We start from the raw sequence: 20,183 nt of genomic DNA, 5'->3' as shown, positions 1-20,183 counted from the left end.
AAACGTTACGCCCCATATTTAATTAACAGGCGAATGAATGAATCAAACGTATTCTACTTGGACAGGCACCGCATAATGGGAGACTTAATGCATTACGGGTTTCGTGAAAGATCGAAATAAACTATTTTATACATCGTTCTTTAAGCAATGTCGACCTTGGAATTTCCATATTTTTAATACTTACCGCAAAGTATATCACGAAAATAATAGCTTTCGTCTGAACATCCGTTCAGACTACTGTTAGCATAAACAGGAAAACAGAGTTTCTTGCCAATTAATACTGCGTAGATACAAAAAGTGTTCCTCATTTCGAATTTCTAGGGTGTAGTTGCTCTCTTCTAGCACTATCATATTTAAATCATTCTGCTTTAGTTTAAAAGTCAAATACTTTGAAACAGATGAAGAAAGAAAATAAGATTTCAATACAGTATTGATATTATAGGCAGTTTCACAAAAATTAGTATAGGATAAGCAGGTGGGTAAATGAGTTTTAGTTTTATGTACATGGATGCAGTTTTTTAAGCGCATTATTGCCTAAAAAACAGCATCCACAGTTATCCACAGCATTCTAATGTGCCTATTGCCTTCATGATGTCAGACCGTCTGTTTGTTCTTCATCCGCATGAAATAACTCGACTCCTAATGGATGGATATTCATAAAATTTTACACGTGCCTCTTCTAGAAAATTTTGTCGAGCCACCCCAAAGTTCATTAATATTGGGCCATTACAAATCTGGCAATTATTATTATTTCTTTGTACACTGAAAGGACAGAATTCATGGGATACCTGGTTCCTGGACAACGCGACGCTGTCACCTCTCTCGCTAGTGGACGAACCCCGCCGGTTGGCAAGTGTATATAGGTGCAATGCATCACTGCATTCACGTAACCGGTAATTCGATATCAATATGGATAAACGTCGTGAGTTAACTACCTTTAAAAGAGGAATGATAGCGGGTACCCGACGAATGGGGTCACTCTATCGCGGAGGTGGTACAGAAATAGCACTATCCCCGTTCGACAGTATCAAGAGTGTATCAGGAATACGACATTTCCGGAATAACATCTCATCGTGGACAGCACTGTGGGCGGAGAAAGGTGGTGGATGAACGTGGCCGTCGATGTCTGTCTCGCATTGTTTCAGCCAGCTGGATAGCGACAGTGCCACAAATCACCGCCGAGTTGAGGTGCCAAAAACGTCTCCACCAAGACCATCAGGTGATCAAGCCGCAATAGGTTATAGGAGCCACCGACCCATCAGAGTCCCATTGCCGTCACCACGACAGAGGACCCTTCGCCTCAACTCGGTGAAAGAACATCGGCACTGGACCTTGGATGATTGGAGATGGGTCTCCTGGTCCGATGAGTCCCGTTTCAGTTATTTCGAGCGAACGAGAGGGTGCGTATCTTGCGGAAACCGCACGAACCTATGCACTTGTAATGTCAACAAGGAACTGTTCAGCCAGGTGGTCGGACGGTAATGGTCTGGAGTGGGTTCAACTGGCACAAGTTGGGACCTCTGGTGCGTCTAGATGCATCTCTGAACGCGGTCCAGGTTATGTGTCCACCCTTCAGACCATCTGCATCCTTTCATGGCCATCGTGCACTCATAGAGTTGTTGTTGTTGGTTTAGGGATTGGTTAGGCACATCGGCAGCTATGGCCATAGCGCCAACATTCACAGGGCAAGGGACTCTTCCAGCAGGACAATGCGCCTCCCCACTGAGCAGTGGTGACTAGAAGATGGTTCGAAGAGCATTCCGCAGATTTTACCACCACAGAATGGCCTCCCCGTTCATCGGACATGAACTGTGGAGCATCTGTGAAATGCTGTGGAAAAGTTCGTTCGATCTTTGAATCCTCCACCCAGGAATATTTTATTATTTTTTTGTGTGTTTTTGCTCCTAGAACAAAAGTTCATCTCCGCCTCGTTGCTCTGTTCAGTTTTTACAGACTCTTTCAAGGTAAGGCCAGTGTGTTGTGTAAAAAAAAAATCATCCCACATAGGAATTTCCCATGCTGGATGAAAATAGATGAAAAGGACGGCAAGAGAGAGAGAGAGAGAGATAAAAAAAGTTTTTCATCCCACACAGGAGTTTTTCAATCCGCACGAGAGAAAGTTACAGGAAAGAAAATCTGTGCTTGTGAGCTTATGTGTGTGTTCTGTAGTGTGATGTTGTGTTTTGGCATTTTGGCTACCTGGAAGCAGTGATCACCTGGACGACTTCCTCCAGGTACTCGTCCCTAACAGAAGGAGGGCAAAGTCTCCCCTACTATCTGCACGCCCACCTCCCTGGGGAATGAGCTTCCCAGGAAGGAAAGAAAAACTTCTATAAGATGAAGAGAGGGAAAAGGACTATCCCGGCACAGGGAGGGCCCCAATCCAGGATGGATTGCTAGAACAACAACGCAAACAAAAAAAAAATAATAAAATAAATAAATAATAATAATAATAAAAAATAATAAAAAATAATAATGAGAAGGAATTATGGACAGCGGTGCAGCAAGCATGGATGGAAATAACCGTGGAACTCTTTCGTGAACTAGTGGACTCAATGCCTCGCCGTGTGACTGCCCTTAACCGGGTGAAAGGCGGGCTTACCCGTTACTAGGTAGGTATCCCATGATTTCTGTCCACTCAGTGTATATTCGTCTATTAGTGCATATTAGGCGCGTTAACATAAATAAATGCCTAATGCGCTTATTGTCTTCGCCATGTCAGCCCGCCTGTTTATCTTCCGTCCGTCCGCATGTAAAAACTCAACTCCTAATGGATCGATTTTCATTAAATTAAATGGATTCATGAAATTTATACTTCGCTCTCTTAGAACAATTTTCGACCCTTCCCAAATTTCATTAAAATCGGATAAACAAAAATCCGACAATTATTATTTGTTTCCCCATATCACGTGGGTTATCCATACATTGTGGCTCATATATATATATTTTTTTTTGGTAGTTGTTGGCGCATCGGCTTCTGTGGCCATAATGCACCTCCCAAGATTTTTTTTGCAGTACTTTGATTACAAGCCCACGGCGGGATTCGAACCCGCGACCGTTGGGTTGTTAGGCAGGCACTGCACCCACTTGGCTAATCCGGTCGGCGATATTTTGTTGTTTCCATAAGTTTATTTGTGCCAGCAAAAAAGTCGTTGCTTTTTGGTCGTTTTTTTTCGTCATAAATCATGAATTATTACTTTTTGTTAGCGCGCCTGGAATATAACCTATTGTGTTACATTCCAGGCATTGCCTAAATTGAACATTAAGTAATTTGTTCGCTGCTATTTGCCACTATTTTTTATTCTTTTGACAAAAAATTGAAGGAAGTCATGTAAATTATAGAGGTAAAAATAAGTGAGAAAGTTTATTGTTAAGAAAATTGAGTGAATGTTAAAATCAAACTTTTATTTTTGTTATAACAAATAATAATGTAAAAAAAAATTATGCATAAAATGCAATATTTCCGGCCGAATTTCTGCCACTGATCCAAAGTCTATCACAGCTAAGTTGATCACACAACCAGGCGTACTATCCGTATGAGTAAAATTACCGTCTTACTTAATACGTGTTTCGTATTGAAAGAAAACTAAATTTATTATAATAACAATAATTCTTAACCAACACATATTATAAAATATTTTTTGAATAGAGTCGCCTTTCAAAAATATTTTTTTGGAGATTATCTATATATTTTATACATTAAATTTGAAATCCATAATTTACAAAAGCATAAAGTTAACAAATGCGGCAGCATTCGGGCTAATAATAATTATCGATCAATAAAAATGATAAGTTAATTTTAAAAACATAATTACTTCGTGTTTTTTATTGCTTTTATTAAATCAAAAATTTCAATCTGCCTACAAAACTTCATGAAAACTAGATATTGGATAAATAGTGAATTAAATTCGCTAAACTGGAAAATTAACAGCCACCAACCATTTAAAATATTTGTAACGCAAAGGGGGGGGGCAGCATTTCGGAAAGAGAATTACGTAATTTTCGAATAACCCTAAAGACATTATTTCGCAATTTGGCAAATCCTCATGGAGACTTCAAGTTCCGCATTGCCAGAACGCAGGAATTCACCTTATATCAAATCTGTCGAAAGTAATATTCGTCAGGAACATAAGTATAGGCTTCTTAGTTGATGGAGGTTAGCAAGACTCGTCAGCTGTTGATAATATAGCTGTTTGGAGAATCGAGCCTATTGTTTCAACCACTTCACTCGTCTTTCTTGGTTTTGAACGAAACACTTCTTCCTTTGCCCTGCTGTAATTATGATTTCCTTTCATCGGATAATAATTAGCAACATATTCGCGTAAGAACAAAAGAGGCTTCTGGTTTGGAGATAAACGACATGAGAATCTTATTTGATGACTCCAACTGTATACAGAGTTGAGATAAAAATAAAACAATAACGTATGTTAACGCATAAAACTATTGATTTAAACCAAGGTAAACGGTAAAATAAAGGATAAAAGGAAATTTATCAAGGTAGCTTTTGACATCCCAGGATTTCTTTGTCAACCATTAAAATTATAAAGCAATGCTACAATAAATAAATGATTGAAATTCATATAAAGAATGAATTTTAGTTTAATTTGATTAGAGTACCGCTCACTAGAATGCACTGAATATATGGATTTGCAGGAGGGGGAAAAGTTCCCTGCATTCAAGGTGCAATTGGACTCATTTCAACCACAGAAAGTGTATATTTTCATCCCTGTATCGCTGATCGGTTTGCCTGAAAAATATAAAAATTAGGAAGGACGGAGCCAGATTCGTGCTCCGAGACCTACTAACTTGGCCGCAGAGTGAAACCCCCCCCCCCCCCCAAAAAAGGCTCTTTCTGTTCCTGATTAAAAGTACCAGCTGCGATTGGCGACGAATGTCGAACCCAGGTCACTTCACATCATTTGATATGACAGAGCAGCCATGCTACTCAAATGCGCTGCCTGCGAGGGCAGAGCGAAACATTCCTTTAGCATCAGCAATGACATTCAGAAAATAACAGTGTTATTCATATTCAGTGAAGTTGGAATATATCCGCTGAATACAGTGTTTGCGCATGATCAACTTTTGTTCTTTGTAGATAAACTTGTTGAAATGATGCCAACGTTTTTATTGATGATAACAAATTACGATATAAATTCAGAAGTCCAGTAAGAAAACTTTACACCGACAATATTTACCAAGAAGTTTTACAAAGCAGTGTATTCTGACGAGCAGTATTGTTATTAACCAAATTAAAGTAAAATTCAAGTATTATGTCCGAAGATATTGCCATTTTAAATAATTTCATTTTATTAATCAATAATAATTACTCATATTTATTATTTGGCAATAAAATATTTTTGAGAAGTCAAATTTTTAAAATAATTCAAAATACTATAACACGTGTACTAGTTGGGAGTCTGAACTATGATTACATGTTTAATATTCCATAACGGTACACATCAAAGGTAGTAAATTTCCTCTTACTAGAGGTACACTGGTTTCTGATAAACTTATAAACTTGTTATAACAGAAAATTAAAGGTAAATTATAAGTTTTAAATATAATATAACAATCAGGAATAATGACTCCCAATAAATAGTTAGCCATCAAATGATAATCTTTATATTCCAAAGTACCTACAGACATCCAGTTCATAGTTCTACTAGGTCTAAAAGGAGCATGTGGATGAAAGAGTATTTACCTACATGCAAGAACATTTTGCATGACAGGAAACTCTGAACTATTTAAGCTCCAAGTAAATAAAAATTTCAGTTTACCGTAGTGCATGCTGCAATTTACAAAGAAATTCTTGCCCTAATTATTGAACATGGAAGTAACACTTTAAATCATCTCACAGTTTTTGAGTGCAATACGGTGGCCTTGCATCTATAGAAGCCACTTAGAATGATCTGAGCGAAACACTAATTAAACATATAGAAGTTTCTGACAGTTCTACTTCTGTAAGAATATTCTGTCGGAACGATATTTCTGAACAGCTGCTAACAGTTTGTAGCTATAACGACACTACAGCCGGTAATGTTAATGTTTTAATTATATTAGTTGGATGCGGGATGAGACGTTTTATGATCTGCTTGCAATATAAAATATTTTCTATTTCTTACAGAATGCTCTTATACAGATAGCTCAGAATAGACCAGTCTTTATTTCCACTGGCAATAATGTTTTACTTTAAACTTGCAGTTCGGTGAAAACAGTCGATTCCACTTTGCCGAAAATCGATATATCATGGTTATTTTGAAAAGAAGCGTTGCTAAACATGACGATCAATGCACCGTAGTATTCCGTCCCCTTTATCCTGATGTTTATTAGTAAAAGTTTGAAAGTAATATCATTATCTCATATCACTCCACATGCCACACTAACGGTTTTTAAGCTAGTGATGGTTTTCTGATGGCTATGTGCATTGATGATGGATTAAACATAATGGTACCTGGTTGAGTTGCCTTCTTGGGCAGGAAACGTTTTGGGGTTCTTGAAATACATATCACTTCCATATCTCTAAGAAAAGAATCATATTTAAAAACTCTTCCAAAAAATATTTAATCTAATTAAATATTAGGCATGTGGATGTATTTATAAACTCTTTTATTACATTCTCATGCAGTGACCTAAATTTCATTTTTAACGAGTCGTCGAGCGGTCTGGTAGTGAATTAAGTCAGTTTGCATTCATGAAGTACAGACATGAGAAATTACCGCCGAACTAATGAATGGTGTAACATCTGGTAATAACTGCACAAAAGGTTATCTTTTATTTAATTTTCCATTTTTTTTCTTCGTCTAATGACTTCGCTGCATGTTATGACTTAATCTTAATTGCAATAAGAACATCTCCAGTTCGGCACTTGAGTAAAATGGTTTGCTATTGAACACTACCAATCTAGATTTAAAAGAGAAAAAAATATTATACTTTCTGAGCACAGTAACAGGTGGAATAAGATAAATCAAAAAAATCGAAATGGATGATTGCAAAAGTATATTAAAATTAAAACACTACTAACACTTCTACAAAGTGAATATAAAAAAGTTAGTTAATGTACGCATTGCGATAGATTTCAGGCGCGTTAGCAAGTAATAACTTATGATTGATAACCAAAAAGGGCAAAGACTTTTATGCACAAAGCCTGAACATTTCATTTCTGCGCATCCGCAATATTGCCTATTCATTTCTCCAACCAGAGCATGACAACAAACATAACCAGTTATATCCAACATGACATAATATACAGTATATGGATAACCTATGTGTTATGTATGAAAAAAAAATAAACAACAACTGCCGGATTTCTATAGGTTCGATTTTAATGAAATTTGGAATGGCTCGACAAGTATTTTTAAAAGGTCAAATATAAAATTTCATGAAAATCCTTTCCTGGGAGTCGACTTGTTATAGCAGTTGGACGGACATGGTCAAGACACACCAGACGCATTATGAATATCTCCTAACGCGCCTATCAAGCGGCTATTAAAATAAGATCACCCTTTCCCCTAATGGTGAAGAATGAATCGCTCCACTGTAACAAACGGCAAGGTGAGCCACCGCTGTCACAATTTACAGAGGACTGATATGGAGAACATTAGGTATCCTCGCGGCTAGCATAGTGGTTACAATCGTTGCCTTTCCGCGTTATGTGAAAAAGACTTGGCTTTGAGCTCCATCTAAACTGGAGGATATTTTCCTGTTTTTTTTATTATTATTAATTTAACACTAGAGACTTGGATGGTTTACTCTTCTGGAAACTCTGGTTTTTCATCAAGCAAAACAGGCAATTGGACCAGAAAATACACACCATTTTCAAACGTTACCCCTCGATGCCTCATAACCTTAGCCGTTTCAGCAGAAAATCTAAAACAGACGGACAGACAACCAACCAACTTCAAAACTGATAACTAATTCAATTTTCTTACAGGAAAACTGCTGTTATTTGTTGTTGGTAGAGGTGGGACTGTGGTCTGGACAACGTTTCATTGGAAGTCTTTGGGTTCTTTCATGAAATTGCAAATATGTCTGAGAGAGCAGTGGGGCTCTAAAGCATTATTAGGTGGGTGGTGATATTTAATGGCTACCGAAATTACGTATGCTATGGGTCAACAGACTTTCGGCACTACGGGGTTCGACAGACTTTTGGCGCTAGCGCATCGCATTCCATTTCCACATTTATAAGGGGAATATACCATGACTATCAGATTAAAAAAAATATGAACACAAATTTTATGTATTAACCCATGATTCCAGCCAACCACCAGTTTAGTTAAACATTAAAATATACCATACAATATCAACTTTCCTTCTTGATATTTTTTGTCTATTTTTTGGCATTTTTAGTTTATCAAACTCGGTAGCACTTTGGCTTATTAAATCACTAGAACGGCAACACTTTAATTATCATTCAAACCAGTGCGGAGTGCCGGTTTGCGACTCTTTTTATATGAAATAACATAAATTGTAGATATAAATTTCTCTTTTGCGATATAGTCTATTAATTATATCAAAATCTAACAATTAGCAAAGTGTAGTAATATTCACATCAGCTTATTATCCAGACTTCAAATATTGTGAACTTTCAAGCAATGCGGGATTAGCTTCCATCATGCACGACTCACCAGATTGCCGTAATCATTAAATCATTAAAATATAAAATTCCATTCCAAGGTCAGAAAATATACACTAAATTATATAATTTTCCTTTCTTGAAACAATAATTTTGCTTACATTTAGATTCTGACGGATTAAATATGATATATTAATGCTTTCGCTACAGTAAAGCTTATCCTGCGTATTTATTTACAATCCAAAGCACTTCAGAATTAGAAGCAATAAATATTTATTTATTTCAGATGAAATAATAGTACAACACAGTAATGCTCTGGTAGTATACGTTTTCCCACTTCCCTCACTTATGAAATCATTCTTCCAACAAAATCGACGATGTTCCATATTCCATACCATGCTTTACCCAACGCCTTACCTTACCATAAAGGCGTTGGGTGAAGCATGTGAATTTATTTTAGTAAACATCACATACACGATGTCATGTAATAGTAATCGTAATAGTTAGAAATAGCCATATAGTGCAAGGAAACCACAAAGCTTTTGATGCACTGCCAAAAAAAACAAAATTGGAGTACATAAAAAAGACAAATTATTTGCTTCCCTCCTCACATCTATGCAGTTAACCTTTGAATTTATTCAAACTGCAAGCCGCAACTACCTGCAAAGGCAACCTGTTTCAGCAATCAACAGCTCGATGGCTAAAAGAAAACTTCATACAACCTAGTCTAAACCACTCCCCCTGTAATTTGAATTTATGCCCCCTAATTCTGGAATTCTTTATAACAGTGAAAATTCTGCCTGCGTTCATTTCACTAACGCCTCCAAGAGTCTTATAAACCCCAATTTGGTCACTTCTGAAGCGCCTGGCTGTAAAGCTATATAGCCCATATAATTGGAGTCTTTCCTCGTGTGGTCGCCGTTTTTGCCGATCTAACCATGCGAGTTCCCCGTTTTTGGACCTATTCAAGACGCCCAATGTCTTTTTTCAGATAAGTTCCCCACATGTGAACAGTATTCCAAATGTGGTCTTACAACTGGGCCTATGACCTCCATATCTTTACAGGATAACTTTAGACAAATCATCGATAGGACACCATGGGCTCTCCTCGCTGCCTTTCTACACTGCTCAGAAACTTCATATCTGCCCGTATTATAACTTCCAGATTCCTTTCTTCCTCTCGTGTTTTAATTCAACCCCACCAAATGTATAATTTATTTTGGGACTGCTGTTCCCCAAGTGTAGGACTTTGCATTTTCTTGCACCAAAATATGCACCGATGAGCCAAAGCATTATGAACAGTGAGTCGTTATGCAAATCGAAGCAATTGCTGGTGAACTACGGCGCGTGCGCAGATCAAGACACAGTATAAAAAACAATTGATACTGAGCTCTGTTAATCAGTGTTACTCTTGTTCTTCAAATGGGAAAAGTAGCGGGCTTAAGCGAGTTTGACAAAAGCCAAATTATAGTGGCCAGACAACTGGGTCAGAGCATATCCGAAACGGCACGGCTGGTGGGATGCTCACGGTTAGCCGTGGTTAGTACCTACCGAAAGTGGTCCGAGGAGGGGAAACCCACGAACCGCCGGCGAGGTATTGGACGACCACGGCTCATCGATGCTCGAGGTAAGCGAAGGCTCTCACGGATGCTACGTGGAAACAGAAGGGCGACTGTGGCCCAACTCGCCGGTAATTGGAATGCTGGTGACGGGAGTAATGTGTCACGACACACAGTACATCGATACTAACCACGGTTCATCGGCGACAGCACCTACAAAGGGCACGGGAGCATCGAAGGTGGACCTTGAGTGATTGGAAGAAGGTCGTCTGGTCCGATGAATCATGTTTCCTGCTTGCACCATGTGGCCGGCCGGGTACGTGTGCGTCGTTTACCTGGGGAAGTGATTGCACCTGGATGCACCCTGGGACGAAAACAAGTCGGTCGCGTCAATGTCATGCTTTGGGCGATGTTTTGCTGGGATACCTTGGGTCCAGTCATCCATGTGCTGGGCACTCTGACGTCTACCACCTACCTAAACATCATTGCTGACCAGGTACTCCCTTTCATGGCAGCGGTATTCCCCTCTGACGGTGCCGTCTTTCAGCAGGATAATGCGCCATGCCACATCGCCAGGATTGTTCGAGACTGGTTCGAGGAACATGAGGAAGACTTGCAGGTATTACCCTGGCCTCCAAATTCCCACAGACATCAATCCCATCGAGCATCTGTGGTTTGTGTTGGAACAGCAACTTCGATCTGCGGCGTCTTAACCACGGACCTTACAGGAGTTAAAGGAACTACTGGTAAGTGTTGGTACCAGATACCACAAGACACATTTAGAAATCTTGTAGCGTCCATGCCTCGCCAGGTACGAGCTGTTTTGGCTGAACGTGGAGGACCAACATCATATTAGGTAGGTGGTCATAATGTTTTGGCTCATCGGTGTGGCTGCCACTTTTTTTCTGCCCATTCTTGCAGCATGTTGAAGTCATCCTGAAGGAGCTCTGCTTAGTATTGATTATTAACAACGCTGCCAATCTTTACATCGTCTGCAAAATTTGACCTCACGCCTTCTATCCCATCGTCGATGTCGTTTATGAAAATGAGAAAACAACAATGGTCCAAGGACCGATCCTTAGGGAACTCCACTTCTGACTTTACACCAATTTGAAGAATATCCATTAATCACAACCCTCTGTCTTCTGCAGAGGCTGAAGTCACTACAGTTGGTAGAATCCCCGTCATCCCCCACATCGGGTGAAATACACCTGAATCCGAGTCCCGTCAATGACTAGAGGAATTTTTTATGGGCCTTTTTCACAGCGTGGCTGAGTTAGTCAGTCTCAGGCGAGGGTAGCATGATTTTTTCTCTCGGTAACTTGGTTTTTCTCCAGCAGACAGAAAATCGACCACAGAACACACGCAAATTTTACAGAAAATATAAACGAAGCAATATAGCCTTAGTCGCTGATGCTCCTAAAACCCAACTACAACAACCTCCCAGCAACCCATCTTATTTTTCCAGTAATCCCACATATTCCAGATTGTACAGTAACCTCTCACGAGAAAGTAAATTTCTTGCTAATGTCCAAAAAATGAACTATGTCGAAACATAGTCCCTACATTCAACATATGACTAACTTGTCAAATTAGCCTACTAAGTTAGTTAAACATGATTTTCCTTAACAAAACCATTTTGTATGTTATTCAAAATGCTAAATATATCTGAATGTCCCTGGATTGCTCTCTTAATCATTTCCGCTAAGATTTTCCCTGCCAATAAGTTCATATACTTTGTTCTAAGAACGAAGTCTGTAGTTACCGACTTCGTTCTTAGAACAGTATTCCAAATGTGTCCTAATTAATGAATTGGGGCACATTTGGAAAACTGTATCACCAATACCTTTATGTATTGGTGATACGTTACCACTTTTCCAATGTAAAGGCATTTCTCCCAAATCCAAAAATGTCCTCAAGATTAACTTCAATATTTCAATACACTCCCTAGCTACCTCCTTCAAAATTACTGCGTATATGCCATCAACTCCAGGAGCCCTACTTGCTTTTATGCTCGAAAGTTTTTTTTTTTATTTTATCATCATTGAGTGATATCTGTTACTACTCACAATGATATTTATTTCACATTTATTTCCTATCTATAGATCGTTGAATTAAATTCATAACTCTCTATACATTAAAAAGGTAATATTTAGTAATATTTATTCGAACTATTTAGTAATATTTATTCCTCCTAGTAATATTTATTCGAACCAATGGGAGAAGAGGGTGAGGTAATTACGTCACTACAATTGCAATTAATTATTGACAACTACCTCCACAACGTTCACCAACCTCGTACACGTGCTTCACTGTCTAACATTTGATGTTCCATTGTAACGTTTTTTGTATATTAATGAATATTGTGTATTTGTAAATACTTTAGTATTTTGTTAATATTTGTATAGGTTGTAAATATTTCAGTTAAATATTTTAGTCCTGCTCTTTCGGTTGCAGCAATATTCCTAATGCATTATGAAACGAGAAGCAAAAGGTATTTGGCTAAAATCTATTATTTGGGTAACACTTGTCTTCGCGCAGTGGGTGTGGTCATAGAACGGAGTGATTATACGGTTGAGTTCTGTGATTGGGTGATTATTATGAATGATTGCTTCAGCTTGTTTCTGATATTAATTGTTTCTGATTGTTTTGTGTCAAGGTGGGGGGTGCTTGGCTTAGATAGGGTGCTTATCCCCCATCCCACTGTTTTAAAATCGGAAAACGATTTTAAAACAGCGGCAAGTGGAGGAATAAACACTCTAAGCTTGTCAACTTAGGAGGAAAGGGGGCGGGGCTAAACAGTGAGTGGCACCTGCCAATCACTGCCTTTTTCCTGACTTTTAGTTGAAGTATGGAGTGGTACCCAAGATCTGAATTTTTACCAGCCCTTCTCCTAAATGACCTATGTAAACGCAGGTAAATAATTATATAGTGATATTTATTCGAGTAATATTCTACAAATGCACAAGCAAAAATTACATAGATAAGTTGCTGATTAGATATCGATCAGTGCGTTTCGACAGGTGTGTCTTTATGTAGAAAAGATTTGACTTACTCCGTCATACCTCAACATATTACACAGAAAAGCGTGCATGGGGATTGGCGAGCAAAGCGAGCAGGGGGCGAAGCCCCCCTAGTTATATATTAAATAATAAAATATTAATATAAAAATACTTTAATTAATTAAGCATACTGAGAGGAACTTGTAAAGATAAAAAAAATTGGTAGATTTTAGCTCTTCAGTATAGATTAGAGTAAAAGCGAAGCGCAGCTGCAATTGGAGAAATTTGTCAAACATTAAAATATCTCGAAAAAGCGAATCCGCGTTTTGTAACTTTCACTAGATTCGCTGAACGTCAGTTATTAAATTTATTCAAGTCTTTAATAATATACAATATTATAAATAAAATGGAAACTGTTCCGGACTAAGGAAACAGCTGAAGATTAATATGTCATTTACTGCATGAAGAGAAACGAACAGTCTTAAAAACAACTGTCTTTCATCGTATTCTTCAGTAATAAACATGTAACGACATTCAGAAAGATGTTTTATTAATTTTAGAGCAATCGGTTGAGCAACAGAAAAGAATACAGAATAAAAAATGCAGAATAAACAATTTACCAAAACAATGCCGAAATATATCCATTTACTGCACTATCTTTAAACTTAGAAAAGATTTCCCTGCAATAAAAGACTAGTTTTCCAAACAAACAAAAAACATCAAGGTTTAAATAAAAAAAAAAAAAAAAAAAAAAAAACACTATTAAAGTATATGGGGAGGTCAGTGAACTCAAACATCGAGAAAAGTCATAAAACCCATGGCTATTCGTAAAGAACGAATGTAATGAAATGGATTTCAATGCACATGTTGGCTGTTTTATGGGATGCGCTGTCATACCAATTGTGACCAAAGGCAGCTTTTACAAATTAGGCCATCACATGATATATGGTGAATTCTCAGCGGTCGCATAAAATAATCTCTATGTACTGAGATCTGGTGAGGAAAATGAGAACCTCCTAGCAGAAAGCTGCAAAGCAATAGTCCGCTGAGAATATGTGATACTATGAGACATTTTCAAGTACATAACTCACATGAATGAGATGGCGAAGAATACCATTGCAACTGACGGTGGATATGAACATCACTACAATTGATCTGTCAAAATGAGTTGCGTCACAGGCTCCTGTAGCCGTTGGCAACTACTAATTCTATAACCCATATAATAATTCCGTTATTGCTCGGTATTATCTATCATAGATATATCCATAAATCATAATAATATATTTCGGATATTATTGAGTAAACAAGACGTATTACACAGAGTAAACATACAAATTGACTAGCTTTTAAATTTTCTTTTCATAGATAGATTTAAAAATTATCTCGTACATTGAGAATATACTTTTTTAAACGTATGACTTATTCTTAAGATTCCCAAGGAAAATGTGACATTTTTTTTAATATTAGGCTCTCGAAATGCACAAACTATTTATATTGGTAAATATTTATTATAAATAAATTTATATTATTATTTTGATATTTTAACTCATACCATACAGTACCTCTCTTTACGTTGCTCCTATTATTGATGTCAAGCTCTTAGCAGTTGCTGTGAAGGGTTAATTGTAATCGTATAATATATTTATATGCTGTTGCAATAAAGATTTCTAAACTACACAAAACAAAACCTACCTTTTCGCAGGCATCTTTCCAGAATATTTCCCCTGTAAATGTAGTTTCGCTGCTACACAATCAAATGCTACAAGAAGTGGCAATCTTACTTATTATCCTTCCTTTTTTTAAATTTTCGCTGGAAAGATGTCTTTGAGAAAGTTTATTTTTTTCCCATTTTTCGCTTAATAAGTTCAATATGAAAATATCAATTATCACAATAGCTATAATGTAACTGAATTATAAAAAAATTAAAAAATATCCAGTTTTCCGTGATGTTTTTAATAAAATAAAAAAAATCAGCAGTATAGTGAGATATTTCAAAGGCTTTAACGACTATTTTACTATTTAAGGTAAATAAACGGAGACTGTAAAAAACCGAATGGAGCAGCTGATAATTGGATATAGATTGGTTTTCTACTGACGCTTTCCGTTACCATTAACGCAGTAGTGAAAAAAAATCTTAAATTCTCAACTAGTCACTGAACTGAACTACCCCGTTGAGTATGGTAATTTTATTACCAGAGCTTGAAAAATGCTATGAGAAGCTTGAAGTGCCTATGGTGGCTTAAATTATATATTAAATTCAGATTTATAACCGCAAAGCAAAATACACTTCCCATTTCTGTCACCAATCTTATTTAAATATTTAAAGTAGTTGAAAACTAGAAAATTTAAAGAGAAAATGCAATAAAATAAAATAGTAACTCTGGTATTCATAAAACATCATCATTTATTTGATCATTAAAGAAATGCATTTACCTGACTCTCAGAACGCAAAAGCTTGAGTTGATCATTGATGAGGGCATATTTGGCTGCCTCTTCTTTCCGTAGGGCTCGTTCTTTCTTTAATTCCGGACTCCAGAAAGTTCTAATACTGTGCATACTGGAGCCCAGCTTCTGGGTGGTCGCATCCAGCTCTCTCTTGACACTTCCATAGTGGCTTTGCAACTCATTGAGTCTGGACTGAAGCTCTACAACAAAGCTTTCTTTGCTATAGTTGTGGCGGTTGTCAGGGTTGTGTGCGGGAGAAGTGTGCGTGCCGCGAGGTAGATGAGAATTTGCTCGATACTGGTCACCATCTAAGAAAGTTTCCCGTGTCCTATACATGTCGTAGTCACGTTCATCGCGGGGCCGGTACATAGTCCGATCCAAGGACCGGTCCCGAGTCCTAGAATGGCGCGTTCCTCCGTCCCCGCATTCCAATGAACGGTCACGAGGATCACGTATGACCATTGGGTCGCGCTCTTGATCCCTGTCGAGAGAGTGATAGCTACGGAGGGGAGCTCGTGTAGCGGAACGACTACGGTGAGCTGAACCGCTTCTGGGATCCATGATGTATGAGGGGTCCTCCGTATAGTAAACGTCGGCGAAACCGCCGCTGTAGGAGTGCGGCACGTGTATATCGGCGGGGAGAGTCAGCGGACTACTGTTACTCGAACGACTGATACCGTAATGGCGTCCTTTACGTGTTTGCGAGGGTGATGATAAAGAGCGCGTGGCAATTGGACTTCCTCTGACTGAAGGAGGCTGAGAGATGGATGCTATGGTGTGAATCTTAGAAGGAGATCCTTGACTGTAGGAGGTCATTTCTAATCGTCGGGATGGCTTTGGAGAACGCTGAGTTTGACTTACATTGCTGTACATATCTCTTGACATGGTGGGCTTCCGTTACTGTTAGCAACGATTTCCACACTTCCACTGCTGTCCCCTTTCGCGCGCACATTCGTCACACGTGTAGAGAAGGTGGCTTAAGGGTCATGGTGTATGATGCGGGTGTAATATCCCATTCACTCAGCCACGGACAGCTCCTCACGCCTCATTGCCCAGAGCGAACAGGGGAAGACACAGAACTCGCAATGAGCATACAGACGCCTTATACTGCAACTGCCTGGAAAACCCGACACGACATTAATAGATAATAGCAACCAGCATTCAACTTACATTCGTACAGCTGTACGCCTTCTGAAAGTAAATATTGTTCCTAGACCACCCATTATTGTCCACATTTATTGCTTAATTTGCCTTTTTAACAGTGAAACATTTCTTTCGCTTTGTGCTATTTCCCATTTTAACCCGATCGATAGTGACAGCAAATTCACCGCTAGAGGCCGCTGTGCAATGGAGGAAAATGCATGGACCCAATTACGGATAAAATAAAAATAATTCTCATAATGTCGTAGAAACAAAAAGGCCATTTACTTGAAAAGGGACTCGCTCGGTTGTAATTGTTTTTATATAATTAGAATAGTGAAAATTTTAATTTTTTTAATTAGTGCAATTTTTTTTATAATATATAATATGAACATTTTAAAAATGTTTAATTACTGTTACAAATTATATTAGCATTTTGATTTAAAACTTCTGTTTATAATAATCGCTATTTCTTTTGTGTTTAAACCGCATGCATATCTGTTTATATTATCATTGTTCCCAGAATCAGATATGCTTTTTAACTTTAACTGAAGAACAGTGTTCTCTAATCATTGTGTACTGGACTGTCACACATAAGAAGTATCTGTAGGAAAAGGAAATTATTATTTCTTATTAGAAATAATAAGAAAAAGGAAAAAGCTACACACAATTACATATTAAAAATTATACTAAAATTTCTGAATTCAGAAACACCAAATCACTTCATGCTGTAAAAACTACAACTACGTCTACTTGAGAAAACCTTGTCATTCTTTTAAGATCCTCTTTAATGTAGTTATGCCAAACTAAATAATTATCTTTATTTCAATCAGCGAAAATAAGTAAATTTTACATGGATGCATGATGCAATGCCCATAACAGCAAAAATGCTAGGGGTTTAACATAGAAAGGAATTAAAACTCTAAAAACAAAAAAAGAGAAAATAATAAGTTGTAAACACATGAAAACAGTTTGTTTGTTTTTTTTCACAATATCAACAAACTGATCGAGGAAAAACAGTGACAGTCACTCGGTTGAAGACTAGAGCTGCTCCCTGATGATACGTCTTCTGTACGCTTTGTCCTCAATGACTTTCTTGTGATCAGCATCCATATCTTGGAAGTTTTGAGCATCTCCGTTGGTAGGAATCTGTCGCCCTTCCTGAGCCTCCACGCCACGGACTGTAACCAAGGGAGGGCCCTTAAGGGTTTCGGGGGGGGGATTCTCCAATTACAAATCTGCCAAAAACTTTGCGTATTGATTTCACCCGCTATCATTTTAATGGTGACGAGTAAGCAGAGGGTGAAGATCCGTTCTGAGACTTTTCTGTAGTTTAGAAGTTTGGTTATTTCTGAAGTATATGTGAGGAGGTAGAAGCTTGTGCTTGAAGAGCACTCACCGAAGATGCCAGTACTCATCAGATGAGATGGTTTTTAGCGTGGTTTTTGCTGCCGACGCCCAGATTTCAGATCCGCAAGTTCTGATCCTGGCTGAAGAAACCGGTAAATATATTGAAGGGTGTACTAAGACTCTGACATGAAGGAGGCGTTGTTTGGCAAGCCATCTGGATCGGCAGACCTTGTTGTGAATATCTGCGGCATGGTGTGTAAAGCTGAGCTTAGAGTCAAAGATGACCCCGAGATCACTGTGTTTAGTTATTAGAGGGATGTAGGTTCCATGGATTTTCAAGTTTAGTTGAGTTGGGTGTGATTTCAGTGAGTAATGAACTTTTAGCCTCTAGCCTGCGGTGGTGGCTGCATTTTTTGTTTATTATTTGCTCCGAGGCAAATAAGGTGATGAGGCGTCGATGATTTTATCTGTAAACCACAGAGATATGGTCGGTTTGGCTTTTTTTCCGAAAGAGAAAGTTTTTATGAGAGGTAAAAATCAAAAAATAGAGACCGATTAACTGGACCACGGAATGAAAAATAACTACGAATACTTTTATTTCTTCCTGACAGAATTCGAACCAAGGATTTTCATCATTTTATCAACCAAATGTTAAAATAAGTCAATCCTATGAGCTTTTCAAAAATTATCCTACGATCAATCCTATGAGCTTTTCAAAAATTATCCTACAATCAATCCTATGAGCTTTTCAAAAATTATCTACGATCTTTGAAAAACAGTTCTAAACGATATCTAAATACTCGATACCGTCAGAATAACTTGGCACACTAAATTCAAGATAGGATTACTTGTTAATAAATAAAATTGGTGACATAAAAATTGAAGAATGGGGAGCGGGAGGAGAACGCAGTCAATATTCTAGTCCAACAGAGAATGGTTGTTTCAGTCAAGTACCGAAACAGCATACCATATCTATTAATTTTAATGAATTCTAAGCAGGTTTACATGCACGTAGTTAAAATTTCTATTTTTTTTGGAGATTTGGGATATTTAGAATAAGCATCGAGACAGCTAAAACTACAGGACATCGATATATCATGTTTGCAATTGCGTGTATTATATGGTCAGTTTGCAGGATGAAAAATATAGGTCTCCATATGAGGAAAAAAAAACACCAAAACTCGTCCGAGACGAACTAATTCGGCTACGAAATGAAAAAGAGCTTAATGGTTCCTCCAAGCATAAATCGATTTCCATACACAAGGCGTTCCCAAAGTCAAGGTGTAAACAGCTCACTAAAGTCCGGTCAAGGCAGACAGGTATATCAGCTGGAAATAGCAGTATTCAGGCCAAGAGTATTCATAAGAGACAGGCACTATTAAATGGCAGCGAGGTCAGGAGAAACAGCATCTTCATCATTAGATTTAAAGAAATAGCAGCGCTCAGAATGTTACACGCTTATAAGCGCCATGTCTTTTAAACTCCCAGAGGTCCCAGTCAACATTTTGGACAGCAATTCTGAGTCAATAGAAATCTACAGGAAAGGGCATGCATATTAGTAATCTTCACTAAAGTGAGAACTGGGATGAAAAAAGATAAAAAGAAACTGAGGTGCCATTAAATTAGGTTTTCAAAGATCTTAGTGGGCAATAATATTTACAATGTCTACAATTAAAAAAAATCTGATTTAGTTCCATACATGAACAACGGGACGATGAGGCAAAAGTCTCTGTAAACCAAGCAGACACTTTTCCAGTGAGGTATTCAGTTAGCTGCTGATTATTAGAGACAAAATTGAGTGTCTCAAACAATTTTTTAAAGATACAGATGTAATTATGAAAATGGTTAATACTCATACCTATCGTCATTGTCCAACATTTCATCACAAGGTGAAAAAGCTTGTAGTGGAGAAACAGCATCTATAGTGCATTAGTTTTACAAGGGGCATCCCAGTATCTCTATATAAGCCTGGCACTGAAGCATTCAGCGACTAGTTCCGCGGGAAGAACAGTTCGAAAAAGTCTCCAATGGAGGATACTGTTGGTAGAAATTAGTTGTGTCGAAAATCTTGAACATGGTTCTTCTCGTTCGGTGTTTCTGTACAGTCGTGTATCA

General features: G+C 37.9%; 1 protein-coding gene across 1 annotated transcript in view; it reads right to left on the bottom strand.

Moving 5' to 3' along the window:
* Nucleotides 1-16,633, bottom strand: part of brp (ELKS/RAB6-interacting/CAST family member bruchpilot) — a 461,964-nt gene extending 445,331 nt beyond the window's left edge. Inside the window, exon 1 of the mRNA XM_090387273.1 lies at nucleotides 15,567-16,633. Coding sequence (XP_090243399.1) covers nucleotides 15,567-16,463 — 897 coding nt within the window. The 5' untranslated portion in view covers nucleotides 16,464-16,633. The remainder of the gene's footprint in view (nucleotides 1-15,566) is intronic.
* Between the last annotated feature and the right edge of the window lie 3,550 nt (nucleotides 16,634-20,183).

This window comes from Mastigoproctus giganteus, chromosome 13 (assembly GCF_048544385.1).
Source record: "Mastigoproctus giganteus isolate SK-2022 chromosome 13, ASM4854438v1, whole genome shotgun sequence".
NCBI classification, from domain to species: Eukaryota; Metazoa; Arthropoda; class Arachnida; order Uropygi; family Thelyphonidae; genus Mastigoproctus; species Mastigoproctus giganteus.
This window is presented reverse-complemented; position numbering and strand designations above follow the sequence as displayed.